We start from the raw sequence: 27,084 nt of genomic DNA on the forward strand, positions 1-27,084 counted from the left end.
TTTCGTGAGCGGCGCAAGTGATTGCGCCTGGTGCCTTATTTCTGTATCGTTTATCGTACCGGTGATCGTGACCACGAGACTCACAAGGAAAGGTACGGAAGTGCCCCCTCCGATTTTGATGAGCTTTGAATATGTTGTTTTCCAGCTCAAAATAAGGGACACGTATTTTTTTATAGGTGCTCTAACTCACTTTTAGGGGGTTAAACACCCCTTTGAAAAAGTCGGTGTTTAATCTTTCGAGGCGAATATCTTGGAAACTATTAAAGATAGAAAAATTGTTTTCGAGTAAAAAATGAATGGCTTTGAGAGTACTTTAAAAGAGAATAAGGAAAAATATTTTTTAGTTTTTATTTTTCAAAATACTCCCACCACTCATCACTTTTTTCAGAATTTTGAAATTTTTTTATCACCAATAGAAAGCTTATTTTTTTACGAATTCAACCATGTATAATAAAGTTGCGTTCCGAGAAATCATTTTCGAGAATTAATTACAATCGCCTCCGTATATACGCTATTTGTGCCCGTCCATGTGACCGATTTCTTTACGCAACACATTTTGTCCGCATCTTCTCTTAATAACAGATGACTACATCATAACTGGTAAAACATATTTTGTAACGAACAAAAGAGAACTTGAATATGTCAAAAGTCAAGTTGAATGCGTCGTGTAACAGGTTACTATGCGGCCAGACAGACTAATTTTAGATGCTTCCTTCATTAATAACAATAGACGGATAGATGTATACATTACATGTTGCACTTATTTATTACTTATTGTTTTAGGTAGAGATGATATTAATATCTTAAGACATCATAGATCGCAGCTATTTCTATAACTTTAATTTAAAATCTACGGAAAAGATGAAATAGGTGGAAAAATTGAATTGTAATAGAACAATACAAGAACATTGTTTTGTATTGTATTGAATTGTATACTAAAATTGTAAATTTTACTAATTGTAAAAGGAGTACGGTAATGACGAGGAAGTACAGGCATGTGCTATGGGATCCCTGGTAATGGAAGTCTGCACCTATCTTCTAGTTTGGTCGAGGAATAGTATAAGGGAAAAATAGAAATAAACACACATATATTATATTATATATTTGTTTGTTAAATTATATATATTTTATCAATGTTTTTATTGATGAAAATAAACAATTTTGTTATAATATGTAATATAATGTATTGTGTTACAATATTGAAACAAAATTACAAATAAAACAAATTGTTAATACAATTTGGAATAATGTAAATATTTATGGGTCAAAATTATAACAAAGATGATGGTCATGAAAGAAATGTTGTATACAAAGGGATTTCTTACACCATGCGCAAGTAATTATGGCAATGCCGCCGCAAACATCGCATGTCGGTTTAAAATTTTTTTAAAACAAAAGTCAACTGGCGTTTCAAATTCCGCTGGTCTATGTTCTATATAACCGCTTTTATACCATGCATATTTAAATACATTTCTAAATCTTGGTGGTGAAAATTGAAAATGTGTTAATGATTGTAATTTTAAAATGGCATCTCGCGAATGAAGGTTGATTTCTAAATCTAGAAGTATGACAATATCCGAAAAATGTTTTATAAAATTTTTCCACAAGCGAAAACCATACACATCTAATGGTTGTATTCGACCCGTTGTCCCTGCTGGTATAGTTAGAAAAAATGCATCTTCTGCAGATTCTGGTTTATTTCTTGCAATTACATTTGGACAATGTCCACTCCAAGAATCCAGTAACAAAACCGATTTAGAACCAACATTTGGAAAATAAACTTCTCTTAACCAAATCTCAAAATGATGTGATGTTAATTTTCCAGTTTGAGAAGCCATAACATAAATATTGTTTTCTCTAAACATTACTTCTTGTACTCTCGGACCGAATGATCCAGTGCGTTCTTTTAAAACAATAAAAAGAGGCGATAGTAATTTACCATCAGCTGAAATTGTCGGTTGTATAGTGTAACTATGTGTAGTTGCCGATATCGACCGTGCCGTGCACTCAACCTTTTTTGTACCTTGGATTGCTAAAGAACGACCAGAGTGAAATTCTAATTGAAATCCGCTTTGATCTAAATTATAAACATTTTCAAGTCCATAGCGCGTAATATAACCTTTAACATTGTCAATAAACCTATTGCTTTCGGTTATCAGATTTTCTTTTGATTGCAAAGTCTTTTTTGTAACAAATTTTGTAATTTTTCGGGAAACAATATTATGTGCTAGCTTAAATCTTTTTACCCATCCAATTGATGCTGTAAATCCTGGTGCATTTATTTCCTGTTGCGCTTTCAGGGCCCATCAAGTAATATCAGTGTCGTGAATAATTACTCCTTTCTCAAGACCTTCTTTGAATTTCTCTAATGTATATGATGCAATTTCTTTCAGCTTCTGCAATCTAGTTTCACCTCTATTCACTTGTTCTTGCCATCTTCGTAATTAGCGTAAGGATGTAACTTTCCGAAATCTATGTTTCACAGACTCGAGAGGTTTTGTCTTAATTGAATTAACAGGTTTCCAAAACTCAACAGCATTTCTTTTATATTCAATTGGAATATCATCATTTACACATATCATTTCCTTTACATATGTTATTTCGTTTTCATTTTCTTCTTTCTCTGCTACTGGTTCTCTTTCAGGTATATCAAATGAATTTTCAAAATCAAGAGAATCTTCTTCTTCAATTTCGTATTTATCCTCGTACATTTTTTGCAGCATGTTTTCTATTTTCTCTTTTACTTCCATTTCCTCATTTGTAACAGGAGTTTGTGGCAAATTAAAAGTAGTAGCAGTAAACAGCAGTATTATGACGTTTCTCGGATTGAATTGCATTTTGCTTTAAAAATTATACACAATAAATTACGTACATACATGCATACATGTTTAAAACATAATTAATAATCGTGCTTAAAGAATAGTAACACATTTTATTGTATTTACATTATAATACGGCATTTAAATAAATATTTTATTTTATTCTCATTTTAATAACAAGCATACATAGTATTGCGTACCTTTTTTAAAATATTTGTTTTTCAAGGGATGTCTGTTTCAATAAAGAAGTTGAATAACGTAATACATAAACGTCTGCGTATTTTCTACATATTTTCTACAAAAGATCCGAAGTACCAAGAAATATCTTTGCTATACTGTAAGAAAAACATGACTAATATAAATTTATATTATATTTTGATGGAAACTGCTGGATATAAGAATATATATAAGACTTTATTATAGAAACGCTTATTACAACTGAACTTCTCAGACGCACGCATTACGCAGGCAGCGAGCGAACGGTTAAACAAAAAACATGCAACGCGTGAAGACGCATTCTCATACTCACTGCGCATGCTCAAACATCCTAGTTTCGTTTTCACTAAACTTATACCTATTACCAACACGCCTCCTTGAAAACAAAACTATTTTAAATTAAACCCAACGCTTTCGCATGATACACAAACTGTGGTTTATGGAGCGCCTTAGTAAATAAATCAGCTGTCATGTCATCGGTACATACATGTTCAACTAAAATCTTCTTATTCTCTACATTTTCTTTCAAAAAATGATATCGCGTATCAATATGTTTCGATCGCTGACTCACACATGCATTTTTACTTAAATTAATCGCTCCATTATTATCGCAAAATATTTGAATAACCTTTTGTATCTTTTGAGGCTCGATTTCGTGTACGAGCTTTTGTAACCATAACGCTTCCTGGCTTGTTATAGCTAATGCTATATACTCCGCTTCTACGGTCGAAAGAGCTACTATCGCTTGTCTTTTGCTGCTCCACGAAATCGCTCCTCCGTTCATAAGGAACACTGAACCTGTAATAGACTTTCTCTTTTCCGGATTATTCGCGCAATCAGCGTCGCTATATCCGACTATTTCAGAGTTATCACGCGATGAATATTGTAACTTATACTCAATCGTACCACGAAGGTACCTAAAAATACGCTTCACCGCATTCCAATGCTGTACACCGGGATTATCGCAAAAACGACTTACTTGGTTAACAGCAAATGTTATATCAGGGCGAGAGATCTGGCTCACATACAGCAGACTACCGACCGCCTCCTTATACGGGGGTCTTCTGGCATCCGTTCCTTCTTCCAGATTCTCGTCCGGGTTCCTCGAAACTAACCTCGAGTTTGGGTCCGCCGAAGTGCTGACAGGATTACAATTCGCCATGTGGAATTTATGAAGCATTCGTTCAATGTACTCCGTCTGATTAATTCGAACTACACCGTAATCTGAATTTTGCTCAACAGTCATACCCAAAAACTGTTTCGGTCTTCCTAAATCTTTCATCTCAAAATTCTTCTTAAGTGTTTTCTTCAAGCTTCGTTCTTCCGACTTATCATTCGTCAATATCAATAAGTCGTCCACATAAATGGCTACTATTAATATTTTACCTCCTTTATTCCGAAAGTAAATACATGGATCTGCTTTAGACCTTTCCAATCCGTGTTGTTTTAACGTAAAATCCAGCTTCTCGTTCCAAACGCGACCACTCTGTTTTAAACCATACATAGCTTTTTGAAGTTTCCATACGCCTCTTCGTTGATGACTTTCTGGGATTTCCTTAGGTGGTTCCACATATATCTCATCTTGTAAGTCACTATGTAAATAGGCTGTTGTGACATCCATGTGCGTAATATATAATTTTTCCTTCGCGGCTAACGAGAGTAAATATCGAATACTTGAATACTTTACAACTGGTGAGTAAGTTTCTTGGTAATCTATACCTTCGCGTTGTGTACAACCTCTCACCACTAACCTAGCTTTATGTTGAGGTTCGCCATTGAGACCTGTTTTTCTTTTAAGCACCCATTTTGTCGTCAATATGTTTCGGTGTTCGGGTGCAGGTACGTATATCCAAGTAGCATTCATTTTTAAGGCTTCATATTCGCGTTTTATTGCCTGTGACCATTGTTCCTTTTCAGATCCTTGGAAAGCTTCTTCCACTGTGGCTGGTTCATTTGTATCTTGAATCGTGTAATAAGAAACATAGTCATCCCACTTCTTTGGCTTTTACATCCTTTGAGTTCTGCGTGGTTGGGATTTCGAGTCTGTGTGTTTCTTTGTTTCCTGTTCTTCGGGATTTTTGTCTGTTCCCGGTTCTATAGTATCTTCAGACTCCGCTGATTCGAACTCATTAGAATTAGGGTCTTCCGTAATCTTCTGTGTTGCGGGCGTATCTTCATTATGCTTTAAGTCCCTCTCGTCTGTTTCGTCTAAAGGGGCGTAGTGGATCGCATTCTTCGTCTTGACTTTTTGTTCTGCACTTTCAAAGAAAACCACATTCCGGCTCGTTGTCGTTTTAAACGTTTTCGGATCTATTAAACGATAATTTCTTCTGTGTTCGTCATATCCCATGAAGAGCAAATTCCTCGCTTTGAAATCCCATTTGTCCCTGTGTTCCTTGGAAATATGAACTAAGGCTTTGCATCCAAAAACACGCAAATGCCTCAAGTCAGGCCTTTTGCCCGTCCACAATTCTTCTGGCGTTTTGTCCGTCAATGGTGTCGTGGAGCATCTATTTAATATATACATCGCAGTTGATGCTGCCTCCACCCAACATCGCTTTGAAAGTCCTGCGTCCAAAAGCATCGTTCTCGCCATTTCGACGATCGTTCGGTTAGCCCTTTCTGCTACCCCGTTCTGTTCGGGAGTATACGGTGCGGTAGTCTGGTGTATCACGTCACATCTCTCCAAAACCTGTCGAAATTGCTGATTGACATACTCTTTTCCATTATCTGTTCTTAAAACTTTAATCTTACATTCTAACTCGTTTTCTACACGCGCTTTAAACTTTTCAAACACTCGCACAGTTTCGCTTTTCGTTTTCAAAAAATACACGAATTTCTTTCTACTGTAGTCGTCTATAAACGTTAAAATATATCGCGCGCCTCCTATAGAGTTTACTGGCATCGGGCCACACAAATCGGAATGGACTAAATGCAATAAACCATCAACTCGCTTACCTTTTCCTTTGAACGGTAGCTTACTACTTTTACCAAGTATACAAGTCTCCCATTTGTCCTTACGTATTATACAATCTTCGATACCCGTAGCTAGCTTCTCTTTTAACAAGTTCATTCCGTGTCGGTTGAGATGGCCGAGTCTCCGGTGCCAAAGGTCTGCTTTGTCTGCCCTTGCACCACACACGCCTGCTCCTGCGCTGTCCGTAGCCGATAGACACCTCCTTGTAAGTCTGCTTGGGCTGTTGTACGACCATTCGAATCTTTCACCTCGCACTTGTTTTTGTTAAATACGACCTTGTAGCCTCGCTCGACAATCTTGCTAATGGATAACAAGTTCACCGCCAATTCAGGTACGTATAAGACGTCCTTGACGCTTATTTTCCGCCGCTGGTAATTTATTTGCAGGTTAATTTGCATGTCACCCTCGGATTGTACCTGCAATCTTCCGTTGCTGGCCGTAAGCACCGTGGATTCCATTTTTCGCTTTTCCTTTAATGCGCCTAGATCATGCGTCATATGCGAAGACGCACAGGAATCCAAGTACCAATCTGCGCTTTTGGGTCCTTGCTTCGTCACCATGAATGCAGCTTCTTCTTTGTCAGCTTCCTTTTTCCTGTCTCTGTATCGACATTTTGCTGCGAAGTGTCCTGGCTTCTTACAAATGTAACATTTCTTTGTCTTAGTGTCTTTGTTGTGTCCTTTACGGGTTTTTAAATAAAAATCCGCTTCCTGATTAGAACTTCCGGCTTCGTTTGCAACTTATACTTCTTGCAAAATTTTCACTTTAACTGCATCTGCTGTGGGTGTTACACCCGAGCTCTCTAAACCCATAATCATTGGTTTGTACTCCTCCGGTAAACCGGAGAGCAACAGAGCTGCGACCATTTCGTCCTTGACGTCAAATTGCAGTTCTCTCAATTTGTGTGCTGTGGTAACGATCTGATTCACGTATTCTTCTACCGTGGTACAATCGGCAAGCTTGACTGACGTGAGTTTCTTGAATAAGCCTACTTTTCTGGTTAGGCCTGTATCTTCGAACACGCTTCTCAGTTTATCCCATGCTTCCTTGGGGGTGGCCGTGTCCTGCAGATGGCTGTAATTCTGTTTTTCCACGCTTAATATGATTTTCGCCCTCGCTTTCGTCATTTTCTTGACATCCGCTACGTGCGTTTGTGCGCCTGTCACACAACCCCAGAGATCTTCACTCTCGAGATAAGCCTGCATCGCAAATTTCCACGATGCATAATTTTCGCGACCCACAAGCTTTTCCATGTCGTAATTCGCGTTCGCGGTCTCCATGTCGATTGCGCGATCCTTTGTTTGAGGTTAACCCGTCGGCTTTTCCGCACACTTTCCGCTCAGCTCAACTTTCAATATTGCACTTATATTTGCACACGCGCTGGGCCCATAACCTGATGGAAACTGCTGGATATAAGTGAATATATATAAGACTATTATAGAAACGCTTATTACAACTGAACTTCTCAGACGCACGCATTACGCAGGCAGCGAGCGAACGGTTAAACAAAAAACATGCAAGCGCGCGAAGACGCATTCTCATACTCACTGCGCATGCTCAAACATCCTAGATTTGTTTTCACTAAACTTATACCTATTACCAACATATTTGACAAAAAATAATAAAATTGTAAAATTGTAAAAAAACATATAAAGATTAGTAGACATTTTCAAAATATCAATACATATCTACTACTCGTAGCTATTAATAATTCACACTGATAATAGTACACGATAAGACAGTGTAACGTACTAGAGTGACGCTGGCAAAGTGACGGCATTTTATACTACTGCTCAAATGATATATATGTCTACATTATCTATTTCATATCACTTACAAAGTTCTTGTATTGTTCTATTACAATTCAATTTTTCCACCTATTTCATCTTTTTCGTAGATTTTAAATTAAAGTTATAGAAATAGCTGCGATCTATGATGTCTTAAGATATTAATATCATTTCTACCTAAAACAATAAGTAATAAATAAGTGCAACATGTAATGTATACATCTATCCGTCTATTGTTATTAATGAAGGAAGCATCTAAAATTAGTCTGTCTGGCCGCATAGTAACCTGTTACACGACGCATTCAACTTGACTTTTGACATATTAAAGTTCTCTTTTGTTCGTTACGAAATATGTTTTACCAGTTATGATGTAGTCATCTGTTATTAAGAGAAGATGCGGACAAAATGTGTTGCGTAAAGAAATCGGTCACATGGACGGGCACAAATAGCGTATATACGGAGGCGATTGTAATTAATTCTCGAAAATGATTTCTCGGAACGCAACTTTATTATACATGGTTGAATTCGTAAAAAAATAAGCTTTCTATTGGTGATAAAAAAATTTCAAAATTCTGAAAAAAGTGATGAGTGGTGAGAGTATTTTGAAAAATAAAAACTAAAAAATATTTTTCCTTATTCTCTTTTAAAGTACTCTCAAAGCCATTCATTTTTTACTCGAAAACAATTTTTCTATCTTTAATAGTTTCCAAGATATTCGCCTCGAAAGATTAAACACCGACTTTTTCAAAGGGGTGTTTAACCCCCTAAAAGTGAGTTAGGGCACGTATAAAAAAATACGTGTCCCTTATTTTGAGCTGGAAAACAACATATTCAAAGCTCATCAAAATCGGAGGGGGACACTTCCGTACCTTTCCTTGTCAGACCCGCGGTGAATAGAGAGGAGTTGTCGAGAGAGAGAGAGAGACTGAGTTCCGAGCGAAAGAGTGTCGAGGGGAATTACCGAGGAAAGTTTGAGTCGTCACGATCCCGTTGTTCGGGAATAATTATCGTTTTGGTTATTTCGCGGGAATTCTGATTTGCGACGCTGCGCCTACGCGTACGGCGGACCGTAGGTTAGCGACGACCGTCGCACATCATACGCGCCAGCGATTGCTTCAACGAGAATCACCTTATGGATTGTGAGCTGTTGGCTCTGGTTTTTAGTAAACTATTGTAAAAAACAGATACAATAAAGAAATACTTTTCCAGGCATAAAGTGTACTATTCTTTTCCTCACGCTCATTTCCCTCACGCACTCGAGTATCCTCTACGAGGCGCTTCGCCCTTAACTTGTCGCATCGAAACGTAAATATTTTTTTCTCTATATCGTTCTCGAAAAGGATGCATCTTCTGGTGCAGTATTTAGTTTCGTGGTCGTAGGCAATGTATAGTTGTATAGGGATGAAATACGTGTATATGTGCGTGCTGTGTAACCGAAAAGCGTCACGTTACGCCAGCTCTAGAGCTCTAGACTTTTAGCAGTTGTACTACCTCAACACTTAACGTTAACTATTGCACATCTAACCGAAATCGAAAGCGTCACGTTACGCCAGCTATGGAGCTCTTGAATTTTAGCAGTTTTACTACCTCAACACTTATCTTAATGTTAACCATTGCATATCTAGCCCTACTCTTCTTCTTTTCTACGGACTACATGCGAAAGATTTTTTTCCGTTCAGTCAGTTGATCTTTGGTCGCGAGTAGTGCAAGTTTGTCATAAGAGAAGTGCAAGAGTGTATTCTAAAATGGAGCATAACAAAGGATTCCTCCAACTAAAAGGGTTTATAAACATTGAAGAAATGAAGTGGACGAGATGGGAGCGACAGGGGAGGAGGACTGAGCAGGAATGTATCGACGAATTATGGACGCGTCCGGATGTAGAGGACGATGATATATTTCAACTGCGCAATCTATATGGAGAGGAGGAATGGGCGGAAGAAAATTGGAATGATTGGAATGACATCGGTGAGTAATTTATTTATTCATTCTTTTTATTTTTTTCCTTTTTACATATTTTTATACAATCGGGATTAATAATCGGCTATTGTTACAGAAATAATCGAGAGAAAGAGGAAGGAGACCGAGGAGGATGAGGAGCTAGTGGAGAGCGTCAGGAAGAGGCTGAGGATCAAGGAGGACGACAAAGACGACGATATAGGTGAGTATTTTTTACTTTTTTCTTTTCAACTGCATTTTATTATGAATAGGTTTAACAACCGACTCTTTTCTTGTTACAGAAATTATATATGATAAAAAACGCGCGCGAAGGGAGGAGGAGGAGAACGATGATGTCGGTAAGTATTTGTTTATTTACTTTTTAGTTTTATTTAATTTTTAAAGTAACTAATGAGCGTCTTTGATGTTATTTTTTCAGTATTCCTATGCGAACACAAACGCGTGAGGTTCGCGGAGGAAGAGGACGAAGAGGAGGAGGAGGAGGATGACGAGGAGGAACAGGAGAGCGAAGAGGAAGAGGAGAGTGAGGAGGATGATATACGTATTTTTTTGTTTTTTTCTTTTTTCAACTGCGTTCAGTTACGAGAGAGTACTAATAACTGACTCTTTTTATTATTTTTCAGAAATTGTATTCGAAGAGGAAGAAAAGGAGGAGTAGGGGGACCAATATAATTTTTCTACTAGTATTATTATTATTTCTATTATTATTTCTTATTATTACAAATACTATTATTACTACTATTATTATATCTCTTTATTATTACTACTATTATTATTATTTCTCTTCCTATTTCTTATTATTACAAGTACTATTATTACTACTATTATTATATCTATTTCTTTTTACTATTTCTTATTACTATTTCTTATTCCTATGATTACTATATTATATCATTATTTTTACTCAATATTTTATATTATGTATTCTTACCTTTTACGTTGTTACGTCAGTAACCCTTCATCGGATGGAAGGTTCTCGAACGATCTTCGAAGGCTCCGGCAGGCAAGCCTGCTAGCCGTAGCGAGCGTTATCGCGAGCCCGGCAATTAAATAGTATAAACAGCCGCGCATACCAGCATCTTTCTAGAACCTTCTAGCACGTTCTAAAACCTTAAAATATATATATAATATCATATTATATATATATATATATATATAGCGATTTTATAATTTAGGAAACTTTATATTATTATTTTCCTGAATGCAAATGATCATATAGACGGAATTTAATACGATTACAGCCTTCAAAATAAGCATTATTTCTTTTAACACACATATCTTTGGATTAAAAACAGATACAACAACCATTCAAAATCCCAGAAGATCCATTTTGCAATCAGGAAATTAATACCGAGAGGAAAATATTATAATCATAAGGCGAACTACGTAATTAATTAACTTAGGTATTAAGGTTCTGTACAGGGATGTTTACGCGAAGGGCCTCCCTCCACAGAACCGAGATAACCGTCGAGACGAAGACGCGGGCCCGATTTTCCTAAACATTATTGGTGGAAAATCAGTCCCACCATCGATATTTTCAACCACCCGCCTCTTCGTCCACAATATAAAAGGGCCTGCAGAAGGCCAGGGAACTCAGTTATAAGTGCAGCAATAAGTAATCAATTTCATTAAGCGTTTTCGTAGTCTTGGGTGTCGAGTCTGATCTCTACGTTTAAGAATAAATTCCGAGCATCTAGTGTTAGCGAGTCTGTGGCGACTGCTCTCACTCCAGAGCCACGACAAGGTAGATTTATTTGCGACACTGCATTTCCGAACCCGATCATCACACTCATATAGTATCAATAAATAACTTTACTTTAAAGAAACAGTTACTGAAAATTAATGAAGCTTCTTCTCTATATTTCTTGTTTTCGTCCAAATTGTTCATTCTGATTTCCTGGAGGATTTGCAACTGGCGCTGCCGAAGAGTGTGGCCCTAATTTGCGACCATAATCCTACAGGAATCCGCGGATAAATATAATTCAATTCATTTCCATGCCTACTAAAAAGGGGCGCAGATTCCAAGAAAAGAAGCTCCGTTATCATCTCCGACTTGCTTACTCAAATAATCAGGACCCGTTTCCTCTCATCCAAAAATTAACGAACCTAGAAGCCGACCGAGCATTATCAAAGCAAATTCCGTACGTAACCCGCGAACTCACTTTAGACCACAATTATCCTGATTACCGCAACATCCGTAAGGGTGATCCTCGTCGAGTTGTTTATAAATTACGAGAGTTGTTCGGATTGAACCGTAAAGAAATCGAGATTCCGAGTTCATATCCAGTGTTACCACCCATCCAAGAGTTTAATGTACAAACAAGTTCTAATCACAACGGAATAAAACCGTAAACCAAACGTGTGATGTGTCGCGGAATATCGAACCCGTCCCGGCGTACCGATTTAGTACTAGAGTATCAACGGCGATCCGGCGTGGTGGCGTGCATGAGATATACGGCGTATCTCCGACCTATAGACCGTTCTCTATTTTGTACCATTTGCTTCGTTAATAGAATTTTTCCTTCACAAAAACAAAACTATACTTTGCTATCAAAACACGATTTAATAGTGGGGTTGAGACGGCACGTTCCTACGTGCGTAATTTACGATAGAGACCTTGCTGGGTACGCGCCGTTTTACAATTGCGAAATCTGCTCCGACGAATATTTAGAGTTGCTCGATCAATTAAATTCAACCGGAGAGGATATTTTTCAGCTTTCAGACCCGACAATAATTCGATCACGAGAAGAGTCGACGGGATTTCTTTCCCTCGCCTCCGAAAACAATTAGCTTCGCGATCCTCGGAAAGTATCCTCGTATTTAAACATCCCTGCAGTTATAATCACGGACACTCGGAACGTAACAACGTATATTAAATATTCTTATTATATAAACTTTCTCTTCTTTTATTTTCTTCCTCCTTCTACTCCTTCACTCCTCCTACATTCCCGCATACTAAAACAATAAAAACAAATATATATATATATTAGTTGGTTATATAGTTATTTATTAGTTAGTGCTTTACATCACAAGTAGATCTTTTTTTCTTTTATTTTACCTGTGTTTGAAACTTACGTGACGTTATAGCATAAGGATTCGCCGCTCTGAATGAATCCCTTCTTCTTCCGCCTCCTCCTCTTCCCCATCCTCCTGCTCCACGCTCGCGCAAACGGCTGACCCCTTCTGGAACCCCCTCGACCTCGACCGCGGACGACCCGCGTGAATATGGTCTTCGCGCAAACCTCTTGTGTAACATAAATAAATATTTTAAATTGAGGATTACATGACCGGCTTTTTTCGTAATATACATTTTTTATTAACTATTACATACCTGTTTCTCACTGCTCTTCCGTTCGCAATGTGGTCGTATTCGTGGCCGAAGAGTGCTTGCGTTGTCCCACGAAACACTTCTGCTCACCAGTGTTCGATAGTTCATTATATTTGTTCCATAGTTTATTATATTTCGAAGCACGTGATTTGTTCGATTGTTTAATATTTTTTATATTTCGGAGCACTTACACGTTTCTTGTTCACACTTTATACATTTACGTCCTGCGCGTAGAAAGTCATAGTGCATAAACTGAAAATCCAAATGCATCCAGGGGATATTGTATTTTTCAAAGTCCCACAAATCATCGGAAAAATCAAAGTCCATATATCGGTGACTGTAATGACAGTAGGAACGGCTATAGCATGTGCTGTAAGGTTCGTCCTTCACTAACAGTTCAAACCACCCCCTCAAACCTGCAGGACCCGCAATGTACAGCAACCCTTCACTGTATGGATAACGTTTGAAAACTCCTTGTCCGACGAAGCGTTCATTCGCTCCGCGTATACCGCGTTCTCGATCGCATAGAAACTGTACCACTGATATGCGTTGCATACCCGCGAACTCGAGTCTTTCTTTCGCCATGCTCGTGTATTAACACTTTCAATGTTCAATGTTTTTTCTAATGCGTACATATCAGGCACATGTTGCACGGGAATATTGTATACAAAGGGTCACGTTGACTCTGTAACACTTCTTCATTCTTCATCGTCTGTCGGGGAGGAATAGATCGTCGTGCACTGGAGGCACATGTTGCACGCTAATATAACGTACATCGGTTCCCGACAATTGATGCAGGTACGTCCATATAATAGGTGGTATGGACCGTGTGTGTAGGCGTACGGATTTTACCAGCCACAAATCTACGCCAACTACGCGGATTATGCAGAAGCTGCATACACGTGTGTCGTCCCGCAGTTCATAATAAAATTCAATCATACACATCACAGTATCTTGCGTTAATGCCAGCAATTGAGGATTTGGAAATATTCTAGTGTAAATTTGTGTCCTTGCCCCGTCTTCACTATGATAATCGCTGTCGCTTGAGAGCTGTTCTTCTTCCTTCTCTTCATCACTATCGTCCATTAAAAGGCGATTGAGGGCGTCACGGTCGTCCATATCGATGTCGTCATCAACTTCAAAATCATCGTCGTAATTCAATTGAACTCGTGCCATTTCTTCAAACATTTTGCTTCATGTTGTTGCACAGAACTTTTCACTGAAGATTTTCGGGAAACTTTTCTACAGCACTTGCAACCAACTGTGATGCTAAACGTTTTTCCGCTTGATTATATGATATCTCCGTCTCCTTCCACCCTGTAGCCGAATATCAACCCTTGAGAAATAAACTTCTCTAATACAAGTGACCGCTTATTTCCAAACGTGACGCCTCTCTTTCCGACCGCGTGTCATCACCCTTGAGAAATAAACTTCTCTAAACAGTCCCATTCCTAGATCTGTATATCGCCTCTTCTCAATTGCTCATTGATAGCAGCCGGGTTCGGCGCTTGAAAATAAATTTTTATCTATAAACAATCCCACGTCTTTGTCTCATTGATAGCAGCCGGGTATCGGCGCTCGAAGAATTGTGTAAATAAATTTTTATCTATAAAACAATCCCACGCACCGTCTTAATCGCTCTTTGATAGCAGCCGAGTATCGGCGTTTGAAAAATTAAGATATAAACAAATGTATTAGACGCGCGGTTTGTTTACATAAACAGGCAACACCCTCGACCGCGGAGGACACTTGAGAGGCCCCCCCCCCCCCCGTAACGCTATACCCTTGCACTCCGGAGATCCCTCCGTGACGTCATACCCCGCGCCCCGGAGATACTACCCGCCCCTCACCCCCCTCAGAGCCCCATGGGTTAGAACCCGCCTATATACTTTACTTAAGTTCTAGTTTATTGGTATCTATCTGTATTCTAATGAAAACTAACACAAATCTGTAATTATAACACAGAAGAAAAATAAAAAAATATGTTTTATTTTTCTTAAAGAAAAGGGGAAGTAATTTCATTTCAATTCACCTCTATCCATCTCTCCCTTTCGCAACGAATCGTACAGGTCCTATCCCTGGTAATAGAGATTCATTTCCCTTACCTAAAAGGGACCAACGAGCTGACCGTTTCGATTGTTCGGGTAGAATCGACCTTGGTCATTGACCCTACGACCCTACGAGCGTATCGGTCAGCTCGACTCAAGGTTCTGCGGCTAAGTCCCAACGAACCTCGAGAGGCGTCTGGTTGTGCCCTTCCTCGAGCTCACGGAGCTCTGGACGTAACACAGTATATCTTCCAGAAGAAATTAGTTGTAGTTCTTTTGAAGCAACAATATTAAATGACTATAAAAGACAAGTTGTGGAATACTGAAAAAGCAGAAACAACAAGATCAAGATCGTTTGAAGGAGTTAGACAAAGGTTCAAAAAGGTTACATCTATACGGCAATTACGACGATGGATGGGAGGATTACTTCAGGGAAGGTGATAGGTAGTAGATTAGACAAATTCAATAAAATTTCTAAATATACTGTTATGTCCGGGTTGGCGACCCGGCATAACGGAGCAGCTGATTGTCAGCTGAAAGAGAAAACGCGAATCTCCATGCGACGGAGTCTCTGGGCGACGAATAAACAACAAATAAATAGACAGATCTAGACGTGGCCCCGTACCGTGTGGACGTGTATTCTCAGCGCATATATTCTTCTCATCACATAAAGTTGCAATGCAGTTTTGATAAAGAAAAGTGTTTCCTTCCTTCGCGACAGACAGCGGAAAGAAAGGACGTTACGCTTTATCAACAGTACATCGTTTTAAAAAGGTAAAATCCTTGCCGCAACTGTATAAATGGGAACTCTATCTACAAAAAGGTGGTACTCAAAGAAAAAATTATATTATATATTACTGAATGTGTCTTGAACAAATTCAACGACGCTAACGATAAGAACAGAATTATTCATGATTTAGACCTGCGACGATGGGCGCTAGAAGCAAAAGAAGAAATGAATCTTTCTAATTTTAAAGCCGGAGTAACGTGGATATTCAATTTTAAAAGCAAACACAGGATTGTATGAAGAAAAATAACAAAGGAGGATGTTAAAAAAGTGCCGATTTCTGCCCAAAAAGGTGTAAGTAAAAGGGATAGTGTTTTTTATAGATTTTGACCTCCTGAATACGATAAAACAATTGAAAAGTGTGTGGGCGTTAGGGAACACCTTGAAAATTGAGCTTGAAGATGGTATATTCAGAAATTCGGATGATGTATGGAGTCACAACAAAATACGTCCGTGTGAGTTTATTGAGGGAAGGGGACAGGGGGAAAAGGAGATGTGTTTGTAATAATTAGTGATCAGTGAAAGTACAAAACAAAAAAAATAGAAAAATGGACCCAACATCTTGTCGCATTCTCCTTGCGGTTCCGGGTTCGGCAGAGAATGAGATTATTCCTTCTTTCCCCGCACTCAGTTACTTACGCTTTCGCTCACAAATGCACACAAAACATTTTTATTTCCCTCTGCCTCCTTCCTCCCAAAAAACTCACACGGACGTATTTTGTGGCTCCATATATCATCCGAATTTCTAAATATACCATGTTTAAACTCAAATTTCAAGATGTTCCCTAACGCTCACACACTTTTCAATTGTTTTATCATATTCAGGAGGTCAAAATCTATTAAAAAACACTATCCCTTTTACTTACACCTTTTTGGGCAGAAATCGGCACTTTTTTAACATCCTCCTTTATAAATTGTCCATCAAAGATAAATCAAGAATTACAAATTGCATGCCAAGAATTCATAAGTACTGTAAAATCTCATATAGATCTTTTTGAAATAAACAATATATATAATGCAGACGAAAGTGGATTCAGTTTGGAAATACATTCAGACAGAACGTTGACAACACAAGGTGTTAAAACAGTCGAAACCATAGTTCAATCACAATCAGCAATTACTCATAGCTATATCATTATGCCTATAATTTCTGGAAGCGGGCAACTGCAATCACCTCTTTATTTGGTATTGAAAGAAACAAATGGCAATTTTGGACCACGCGTAGAAGAAACTTTGTTTAGACCTGCAAATGTTTTTATTGCGGCATCGAAATCAGGAAAATTAACTGCACAACATTTTCAATCTTGGTTCACAAATATATTTTTACCTGCAACTGGAAGCTTCAGTGTGCTATTATTAGACTCTTAGAGTGGACATTGTCCCGCGAATCTACAAGAATTTATATCATCTACGGATAAAGATGTACGGATTTTAACAATACCAAAAAGAACGGGAATGATTCAACCCCTTGACGTTTATGAGTTTAGAATATGGAAAAACTTTGTGAGGATATTTTGTGTGGTGATCGTGTTGTTACATCCAGAGACTGCACGGTTCCTTGCTTCCAAGAAATATAGCGACATTTTTTTTTTCATTGTTGGACAATGTGGCGCGACGCGTCGATCCGGTCGCGTGTGGTCAGTAGGGCCCAGTGAGGGATTAGAAAAAAACAAATGATACAGCTGCGTCGGATCGTCTCCGGGGAAATACCCTCACAGGAGCCGCGGGTTTTGACACACGTGTCCGGGCAGGCGCGATATTAGATCCTGATATTAAACCCCTTGATCTCTAATGATTATTGTTGAATTGAAAGACAATAAGCCGCATCGCAATAAATTCGGTCGCGCGTGACTGTAGTCTCCGGTGTCAGTTTGGAATATCGCTCTTCCAGGAAGAGAAATGATACAGCTGCGCCGGATCATCCCCGGGTAAATACCCTCAGAGGAGCCGCGAGTCCAGACGCACGTGTGTCGGCGCGAGACTTCGGTAAGGGAATTATCCGGTTTAAGAGAACCATCTGCAAACGGCTTATCGCCTCATAGACCAACTGTCGATACCTGCAATTAATTAGCGAACGGTCCCGAAAAGTAGTTCCCCGAAGGGTAGTTCCCCGAAAAGAAGTTCCCGGAAAAGCTACCCCTCTTCCACACTATTCTTATCTTATAAAAGGCGACGACCACTTCGGAAGATAGCTTTTTCATTCTGTCCGCCTCCGCGAACGTAAGGATCGCTTATCTTGTGCGGAAGATTCGTAACCTCAGTGCCGGCTTAGTTTTTTAAAATGTAATACCACCAGCTCGGTTGGGTGAGTTCCACTCTGGTCTCTGGTCACCAACATTCCCTGCAGACCACGGGAATCTCTCACCGGTCGGCATTACTCAATAGAGACTTCACACCTGCAAATAAGTAAGCGAACCTTTCGTTTGTTACATCTTTCTTTTTCCTTCTTTCCTTTTATTTTGTTTATTCATCGCCGACAACTTTCATTCTCATTTTCCTCTTCTAGTCTCTTCTACCTTTTCTATGCATTTCTCCTTAAGTTATTCCGTTTGCCCTCTTTTTAAGTGTCTCCCAGCAAAAGATCCCGGAGCGCGTCTCCCTCTTCGAGACCGTCTCGTACAGATCAAGGGTTGTGGTCTGGGGGCCATCCATCGGGAGAACCACCGCGCAAAAGGAACGCGATTGAGAACAATACGCGGCCCCCCTCTGCGTCATCAACGTCTTCGTCGGTTATAGTATTAGATCCTCCTTGGCCTCCCTCCTCCGCCTCCTCCGTTCAAATCATTTCTTCCCCTTCTCATCGGGCATCGCCATTCTCTTCCGTTCAGATTTTGGAACCTTTACCCCGATCCCCTACTCCGTTTTCTCTTTCCTCTACCTCTTCCGTTTCTTCTGTTTCCTCAAACTCTTCCTTTTCCCGACCGTCAACCCCTTCAAGCGTGTCTCTGTCTATATCCCCTCCTCTTTCTCTTACACCGCCACCTTCGTGTTATTTCTCACTTTCTGAGACCTCATCACGGGCATCCATCCAAGCATCACCGCCTAGCTCTCCCCGTTACTCTCCCTCTATTTCCCCAGCTCCGTCCTCCCGTCATTACTCACCAGTCCAACTTGGTGATTTTGAAGAGATCCCAAATTCCCCTCCTCTTTCTCCGTCACCCTCGGAGGAGGAGGATATAGTTTTAGAGTTCGTCCGCCGTTCACTAGTGACTCTCGGTGAACGGTTTCTCTACATCTTCCCTCAAATCACTATCCCTCTTCCACCTGATGCCCTCGCCCTAGACCCCGATTTCGATCCCATTCCCAGTCTCAGGGCCGCCCTTCGGCACACGGACCCAGCCGTCGGGATACCCCTCATAGTCAGGGGTCGGCTTTTTCCTATCCTGATCCCTGCCACCCTTTTGCGCCGGTATTTCTTAACCAATGATTAATGTTAATTTAGAATTAAAATAAAACATTATGTTAGTTTCAATTATTAGATAATTACTAATGTTTAATTTAGAATTAAAGCAAAACATTTTTGTTATTAAATATGTTAGTTCCGATTAATAGTTAATTACGATCTGCCAAATAAGCACTCAAATAAAATTTGCATTTACAAATTACACATTTTATTAAACACCAAACAACACAAACACTATATTTTCTTGCAAGCAGATGTAACTTCCTTTTATTCTAAATATAATGTTTTATATTAACAAAATAAGCGTGTACTAAGTTATTTTGAATTCCCTCTACTCATCCCCATTTTCAGCAGGTCGTACAGGTCCTATCCCAGGAAAAAGGGATTCAGTTCCTTGACCTAAAAAGGGACCTACGGGCAGACCGTTCCGGGTTTAGGGTAAGATTGACCCCCGTGGTCGTTGACCTTTAAACCAGAATACAGTGGTCAGTCCGACTCGTACTTTGGGGCCTAAGTGTAACAAGGTACGAGAGGCGTTCTGTTGCGCCCTTCCTTCGAGCTCACGGAGTTCTGGACGTAACAGTGTTATTTTGTTAAATTATGATATCAATTTACACTTGAGAAATAATATCATTAAATTACAATCCTTAACGCATATACAGCTGTCCTCTCCGCGATTCCATAATCTTTTTAAATATGCCTAGTTTAAAAGTGGCTACATCGAAGAACGACCACCACATTTTGAAAATCAAGTAGAATTTTGTTTCTTCGGAAAAGATGTACAAGAAATACCACTGTTCTATATGTGAATCGCGAGAGTTGCGCGAGTGCTGTGCAGAAGTGAGTATGTGTGTAGCGGCGGATATCGCCCCCGACACAACAATACGAAGTATGTACAAAAAGTTCGTGCACTGAATTTGTTTCTGCCGACGTGGCAACGCTGTAAGTTTCTACAGTGGTGCAACGGCTAGGGGGAAGCCTCACGTGTTCTCAGTAAGTTTTGTCACGGTCGAGTGAGATCTCTGTGAGAATTCTGCAAAACTCGATACGGTTCGTCTAGATATGACGAAACTAAGCTATCTGAACGCGCAATTTACAAGATTCTCAAATGTTTTGGAAATTTTACAAAAACGCGACGGATCCTGCAAAACTCGATACGGATCGTCTAGGTACGTTGAAACTAAGCTATCCACACAGAGAATTTGCACGCGCAACGAATAGGACAATTTTCTCAAAAACAAAGCTACGGATCCTGCGAAACTCGATATGGATCGTCTAGAAATGATCCCATTCCTAAAAACGTTAAACAAATTAAGCAATTTTTGGGATTTGTTAGTTATTATCGCTGATTTATTAAAAACTTCAGCGAGCTTACACAACCGTTTACTTCACTCCTTAGGAAGAATGTACCAAATGGAAATTAAGACAACAAATCAATTTCGAAAAACCTAAAACACTTGTTATTAAACAAATCGATCTTACAATATCCAGATTTTGATAAAGAATTCCTGTTAACTACTGATGCTAGTGACGAAGGAATATAATAGGTGCAATTTAATCACAAGGACAAAAGATAACGATCTTCCTGTTGCATACGCTTCAAGGACATTGAATAAAGCAGAACGAAACTATGACGCGACAGAAAAAGAACTTTTGGCTATCGAGTATATTTTGGCGTAAACCGCGTAGTGATTTAAATTGTATGATGCAACATTATGGCCCTGCCACATTTTTTGTAACACTAAGTCCGAGTGAATGATTGTGGGATGACTTAGGAGAATTCGTGAAGTAAATGGATGGTATGATACATCTTTATGCACCAGTGTACTTGTGGCGAGAGATCTTGTATCTACATCCAGATTATTTCTTGATAATAGATTACGGGCAATGCTTGACTTCATTTGTTCTGAAGACGATTCCATTGGAGAGGTATTATTTTTGCCGTAGAGAATATCAAGGAAGAGGAATACAACATTTTCATTTATTAATTTGGATTAAAAATGCACCGATTCTAGACGTATCTTCTATTGAACAAGTTTCTTTTATCTTACAATACATAAGTTGAAAAATGCCGAATCCACACTTCGCTCCAGTTCTTTTTAGAAGGGTGAATACTCATCAATGACATAAACATAATGATTATTGTCTTCGTTCTAAAAAAAGGAACACAAAGTTGTTCGAGTATGTCGTTTTGGATTCCCACGCACTATCACTGAAACATTGATCTTGTCACGTACGAGTTACGGGCCAAAGCCGTAACTCGAAATTTATCAAATAAATAAAGTCAAACAGAAAGAAAACGTTCTCGGCGATATCAGACAACGGGCGTCAGGCCCCGGGCCAGATGAGCATTATTTATCTTCACATAAGACCTTCCCTCTCTAAGAAATGTGCCAAGTGGCGAGCAACTCCGGCAGGGGAGATTCTGGCCGCTCGTATGTTAAACAAAAATGTTCAAATGTTTATAGGTCATAAATCTAGAAATTTAATCGAACTCTGTGGGAGCAGAGGAATACGTACATGGAATCTTCCTACCATGGAGCTAAGATAACGCCTAGGCGACGAAGACGTGGGCCAATAAAATTTAAGATACCCTTCTTTTTAATAATCTTATTGGTCAAGTCAAACCCCACGACAACAATTTCCAAAACTCCCCTCTTCGTCCAAGAATAAAAAAGGCAGCGAGGTCCCAAATAGTACAGTTTTTGGGCAGTTCTCATAACGCAGTTTCATATCGTAGCGCATTTTGTTCGACTAACCATCACTTCAGAGAATCAAACCGGATTTAGAAACGGTAAAACATTGTAACCAATCCTTAATAAACCATTTAGTATTTCTAAAATCACAGGATATTTGACGAAGTTTCTTTCCTTTTATATGTATATATTGTTACGTCCAAACTCCACGGTCCCTTGCTTTCACAAGAAATAGATAGTAGAATTATATTCGTTTTAGTAATTACCGCGTGCTATTCATCATTCACGCATTATTGAGCCAAAACACTCACGGTTGCTGCACAACCTCAATTTAATTTCATTTTTTTGTATATTCGACACACGGTATCAAGCGGGAACCTCACGGGGACCATAAGGCACGCAGTACATGTGCCCATCGCGTGATCGTTAAACAAACATCCTCTTGCAGCAACCCTGAACGTTAGCGCATCGTCTACCTTATCACCACGACCGTTGGGTCACCTTGGCCGTGAACACGTGCATTTCATCACCATGACCATGATCACGCTCTCGCCCGCTTATCAAGGTCCAAAGGTGGCCCTTCGATTTCAGATACACGTGTCCTCCCGTTACCTAACTTTGGGCGTTTTCCCATTGCCTAGTAAGGGCATTTCCCTCTTCGAATGTTCTGGAAGAATCCCCTCCTACACGATTTTTCATATAGTATAAAAAGGGCCTGTAGAAAACTTGGTAGAAAACTGTAGAATGCCTCGGGCAGTGGAACCGCCCGAGGCATTCTACAGTTTTCTTCCAAGACCGCCTGACGTACTAGTCGCAATATTTCATTTCAAGTGTTCACAAAATCATCATCAAACTTAGGAAAGGTACGGAAGTGTCCCCCTCCGATTTTGATGAGCTTTGAATATGTTGTTTTCCAGCTCAAAATAAGGGACACGTATTTTTTTATACGTGCCCTAACTCACTTTTAGGGGGTTAAACACCCCTTTGAAAAAGTCGGTGTTTATCTTTCGAGGCGAATATCTTGGAAACTATTAAAGATAGAAAAATTGTTTTCGAGTAAAAAATGAATGGCTTTGAGAGTACTTTAAAAGAGAATAAGGAAAAATATTTTTTAGTTTTTTATTTTTCAAAATACCCCCACCACTCATCACTTTTTTCAGAATTTTGAAATTTTTTTATCACCAATAGAAAGCTTATTTTTTTACGAATTCAACCATGTATAATAAAGTTGCGTTCCGAGAAATCATTTTCGAGAATTAATTACAATCGCCTCCGTATATACGCTACTTGTGCCCGTCCATGTGACCGATTTCTTTACGCAACACATTTTGTCCGCATCTTCTCTTAATAACAGATGACTACATCATAACTGGTAAAACATATTTTGTAACGAACAAAAGAGAACTTTAATATGTCAAAAGTCAAGTTGAATGCGTCGTGTAACAGGTTACTATGCGGCCAGACAGACTAATTTTAGATGCTTCCTTCATTAATAACAATAGACGGATAGATGTATACATTACATGTTGCACTTATTTATTACTTATTGTTTTAGGTAGAGATGATATTAATATCTTAAGACATCATAGATCGCAGCTATTTCTATAACTTTAATTTAAAATCTACGGAAAAGATGAAATAGGTGGAAAAATTGAATTGTAATAGAACAATACAAGAACGTTGTAAGTGATATGAAATAGATAATGTAGACATATATATCATTTGAGCAGTAGTATAAAATGCCGTCACTTTGCCAGCGTCACTCTAGTACGTTACACTGTCTTATCGTGTACTATTATCAGTGTGAATTATTAATAGCTACGAGTAGTAGATATGTATCGATATTTTGAAAATGTCTACTAATCTTTATATGTTTTTTTTACAATTTTACAATTTTATTATTTTTTGTCAAATATAATATAACTTTATATTAGTCATGTTTTTCTTACAGTATAGTAAAGATATTTCTTGGTACTTCGGATCTTTTGTAGAAAATATGTAGAAAATACGCAGACATTTATGTATTACGTTATTCAACTTCTTTATTGAAACAGACCTCCCTTGAAAAACAAATATTTTAAAAAAGGTACGCAATACTATGTATGCTTGTTATTAAAATGAGAATAAAATAAAATATTTATGTAAATGCCGTATTATAATGTAAATACAATAAAATGTGTTACTATTCTTTAAGCACGATTATTAATTATGTTTTAAACATGTATGCATGTATGTACGTAATTTATTGTGTATAATTTTTAAAGCAAAATGCAATTCAATCCGAGAAACGTCATAATACTGCTGTTTACTGCTACTACTTTTAATTTGCCACAAACTCCTGTTACAAATGAGGAAATGGAAGTAAAAGAGAAAATAGAAAACATGCTGCAAAAAATGTACGAGGATAAATACGAAATTGAAGAAGAAGATTCTCTTGATTTTGAAAATTCATTTGATATACCTGAAAGAGAACCAGTAGCAGAGAAAGAAGAAAATGAAAACGAAATAACATATGTAAAGGAAATGATATGTGTAAATGATGATATTCCAATTGAATATAAAAGAAATGCTGTTGAGTTTTGGAAACCTGTTAATTCAATTAAGACAAAACCTCTCGAGTCTGTGAAACATAGATTTCGGAAAGTTACATCCTTACGCTAATTACGAAGATGGCAAGAACAAGTGAATAGAGGTGGAACTAGATTGCAGAAGCTGAAAGAAATTGCATCATATACATTAGAGAAATTCAAAGAAGGTCTTGAGAAAGGAGTAATTATTCACGACACTGATATTACTCGATGGGCCCTGAAAGCGCAACAGGAAATAAATGCACCAGGATTTACAGCATCAATTGGATGGGTAAAAAGATTTAAGCTAGCACATAATATTGTTTCCCGAAAACTTACAAAATTTGTTACAAAAGAGACTTTGCAATCAAAAGAAAATCTGATAACCGAAAGCAATAGGTTTATTGACAATGTTAAAGGTTATATTACGCGCTATGGACTTGAAAATGTTTATAATTCAGATCAAAGCGGATTTCAATTAGAATTTCACTCTGGTCGTTCTTTAGCAATCCAAGGTACAAAAAAGGTTGAGTGCACGGCACGGTCGATATCGGCAACTACACATAGTTACACTATACAACCGACAATTTCAGCTGATGGTAAATTACTATCGCCTCTTTTTATTGTTTTAAAAGAACGCACTGGATCATTCGGTCCGAGAGTACAAGAAGTAATGTTTAGAGAAAACAATATTTATGTTATGGCTTCTCAAACTGGAAAATTAACATCACATCATTTTGAGATTTGGTTAAGAGAAGTTTATTTTCCAAATGTTGGTTCTAAATCGGTTTTGTTACTGGATTCTTGGAGTGGACATTGTCCAAATGTAATTGCAAGAAATAAACCAGAATCTGCAGAAGATGCATTTTTTCTAACTATACCAGCAGGGACAACGGGTCGAATACAACCATTAGATGTGTATGGTTTTCGCTTGTGGAAAAATTTTATAAAACATTTTTCGGATATTGTCATACTTCTAGATTTAGAAATCAACCTTCATTCGCGAGATGCCATTTTAAAATTACAATCATTAACACATTTTCAATTTTCACCACCAAGATTTAGAAATGTATTTAAATATGCATGGTATAAAAGCGGTTATATAGAACATAGACCAGCGGAATTTGAAACGCCAGTTGACTTTTGTTTTAAAAAAATTTTAAACCGACATGCGATGTTTGCGGCGGCATTGCTATAATTACTTGCGCATGGTGTAAGAAATCTCTTTGTATACAACATTTCTTTCGTGACCATCATCTTTGTTATAATTTTGGCCCATAAATATTTACATTATTCCAAATTGTATTAACAATTTGTTTTATTTGTAATTTTGTTTCAATATTGTAACACAATACATTATATTACATATTATAACAAAATTGTTTATTTTCATCAATAAAAACATTGATAAAATATATATAATTTAACAAACAAATATATGATATAATATATGTGTGTTTATTTCTATTTTTCCCTTATACTATTCCTCGACCAAACTAGAAGATAGGTGCAGACTTCCATTACCAGGGATCCCATAGCACATGCCTGTACTTCCTCGTCATTACCGTACTCCTTTTACAATTAGTAAAATTTACAATTTTAGTATACACTTCAATACAATACAAAACAATGTTCTTGTATTGTTCTATTACAATTCAATTTTTCCACCTATTTCATCTTTTCCGTAGGTTTTAAATTAAAGTTATAGAAATAGCTGCGATCTATGATGTCTTAAGATATTAATATCATTTCTACCTAAAACAATAAGTAATAAATAAGTGCAACATGTAATGTATACATCTATCCGTCTATTGTTATTAATGAAGGAAGCATCTAAAATTAGTCTGTCTGGCCGCATAGTAACCTGTTACACGACGCATTCAACTTGACTTTTGACATATTAAAGTTCTCTTTTGTTCGTTACAAAATATGTTTTACCAGTTATGATGTAGTCATCTGTTATTAAGAGAAGATGCGGACAAAATGTGTTGCGTAAAGAAATCGGTCACATGGACGGGCACAAATAGCGTATATACGGAGGCGATTGTAATTAATTCTCGAAAATGATTTCTCGGAACGCAACTTTATTATACATGGTTGAATTCGTAAAAAAATAAGCTTTCTATTGGTGATAAAAAAATTTCAAAATTCTGAAAAAAGTGATGAGTGGTGGGGGTATTTTGAAAAATAAAAAACTAAAAAATATTTTTCCTTATTCTCTTTTAAAGTACTCTCAAAGCCATTCATTTTTTACTCGAAAACAATTTTTCTATCTTTAATAGTTTCCAAGATATTCGCCTCGAAAGATAAACACCGACTTTTTCAAAGGGGTGTTTAACCCCCTAAAAGTGAGTTAGGGCACGTATAAAAAAATACGTGTCCCTTATTTTGAGCTGGAAAACAACATATTCAAAGCTCATCAAAATCGGAGGGGGACACTTCCGTAGCTTTCCTTGTAAGTCCGAATTCGTGACAATCTTAAGGGATTGTAAGTTCCATA

At 38.1% G+C, this 27,084-nt stretch overlaps 1 protein-coding gene across 1 annotated transcript; it reads right to left on the reverse strand.

Moving 5' to 3' along the window:
- Positions 1 to 11,620: 11,620 nt before the first annotated feature.
- LOC105276617 lies at positions 11,621 to 14,808 on the reverse strand. The gene is made up of 3 exons (XM_011334395.3): positions 13,087 to 14,808; positions 12,831 to 12,999; positions 11,621 to 12,710 (listed from the first exon to the last, which is right to left on the reverse strand). The coding sequence occupies exons 1-3, from the start codon at positions 13,189 to 13,191 to the stop codon at positions 12,679 to 12,681; spliced, it is 306 nt and encodes a 101-aa protein (XP_011332697.2). The 5' UTR covers positions 13,192 to 14,808; the 3' UTR covers positions 11,621 to 12,678.
- Positions 14,809 to 27,084: the final 12,276 nt, after the last annotated feature.

The sequence above is a fragment of the Ooceraea biroi genome, chromosome 9 (assembly GCF_003672135.1).
Source record: "Ooceraea biroi isolate clonal line C1 chromosome 9, Obir_v5.4, whole genome shotgun sequence".
Classification (NCBI taxonomy): domain Eukaryota; kingdom Metazoa; phylum Arthropoda; class Insecta; order Hymenoptera; family Formicidae; genus Ooceraea; species Ooceraea biroi.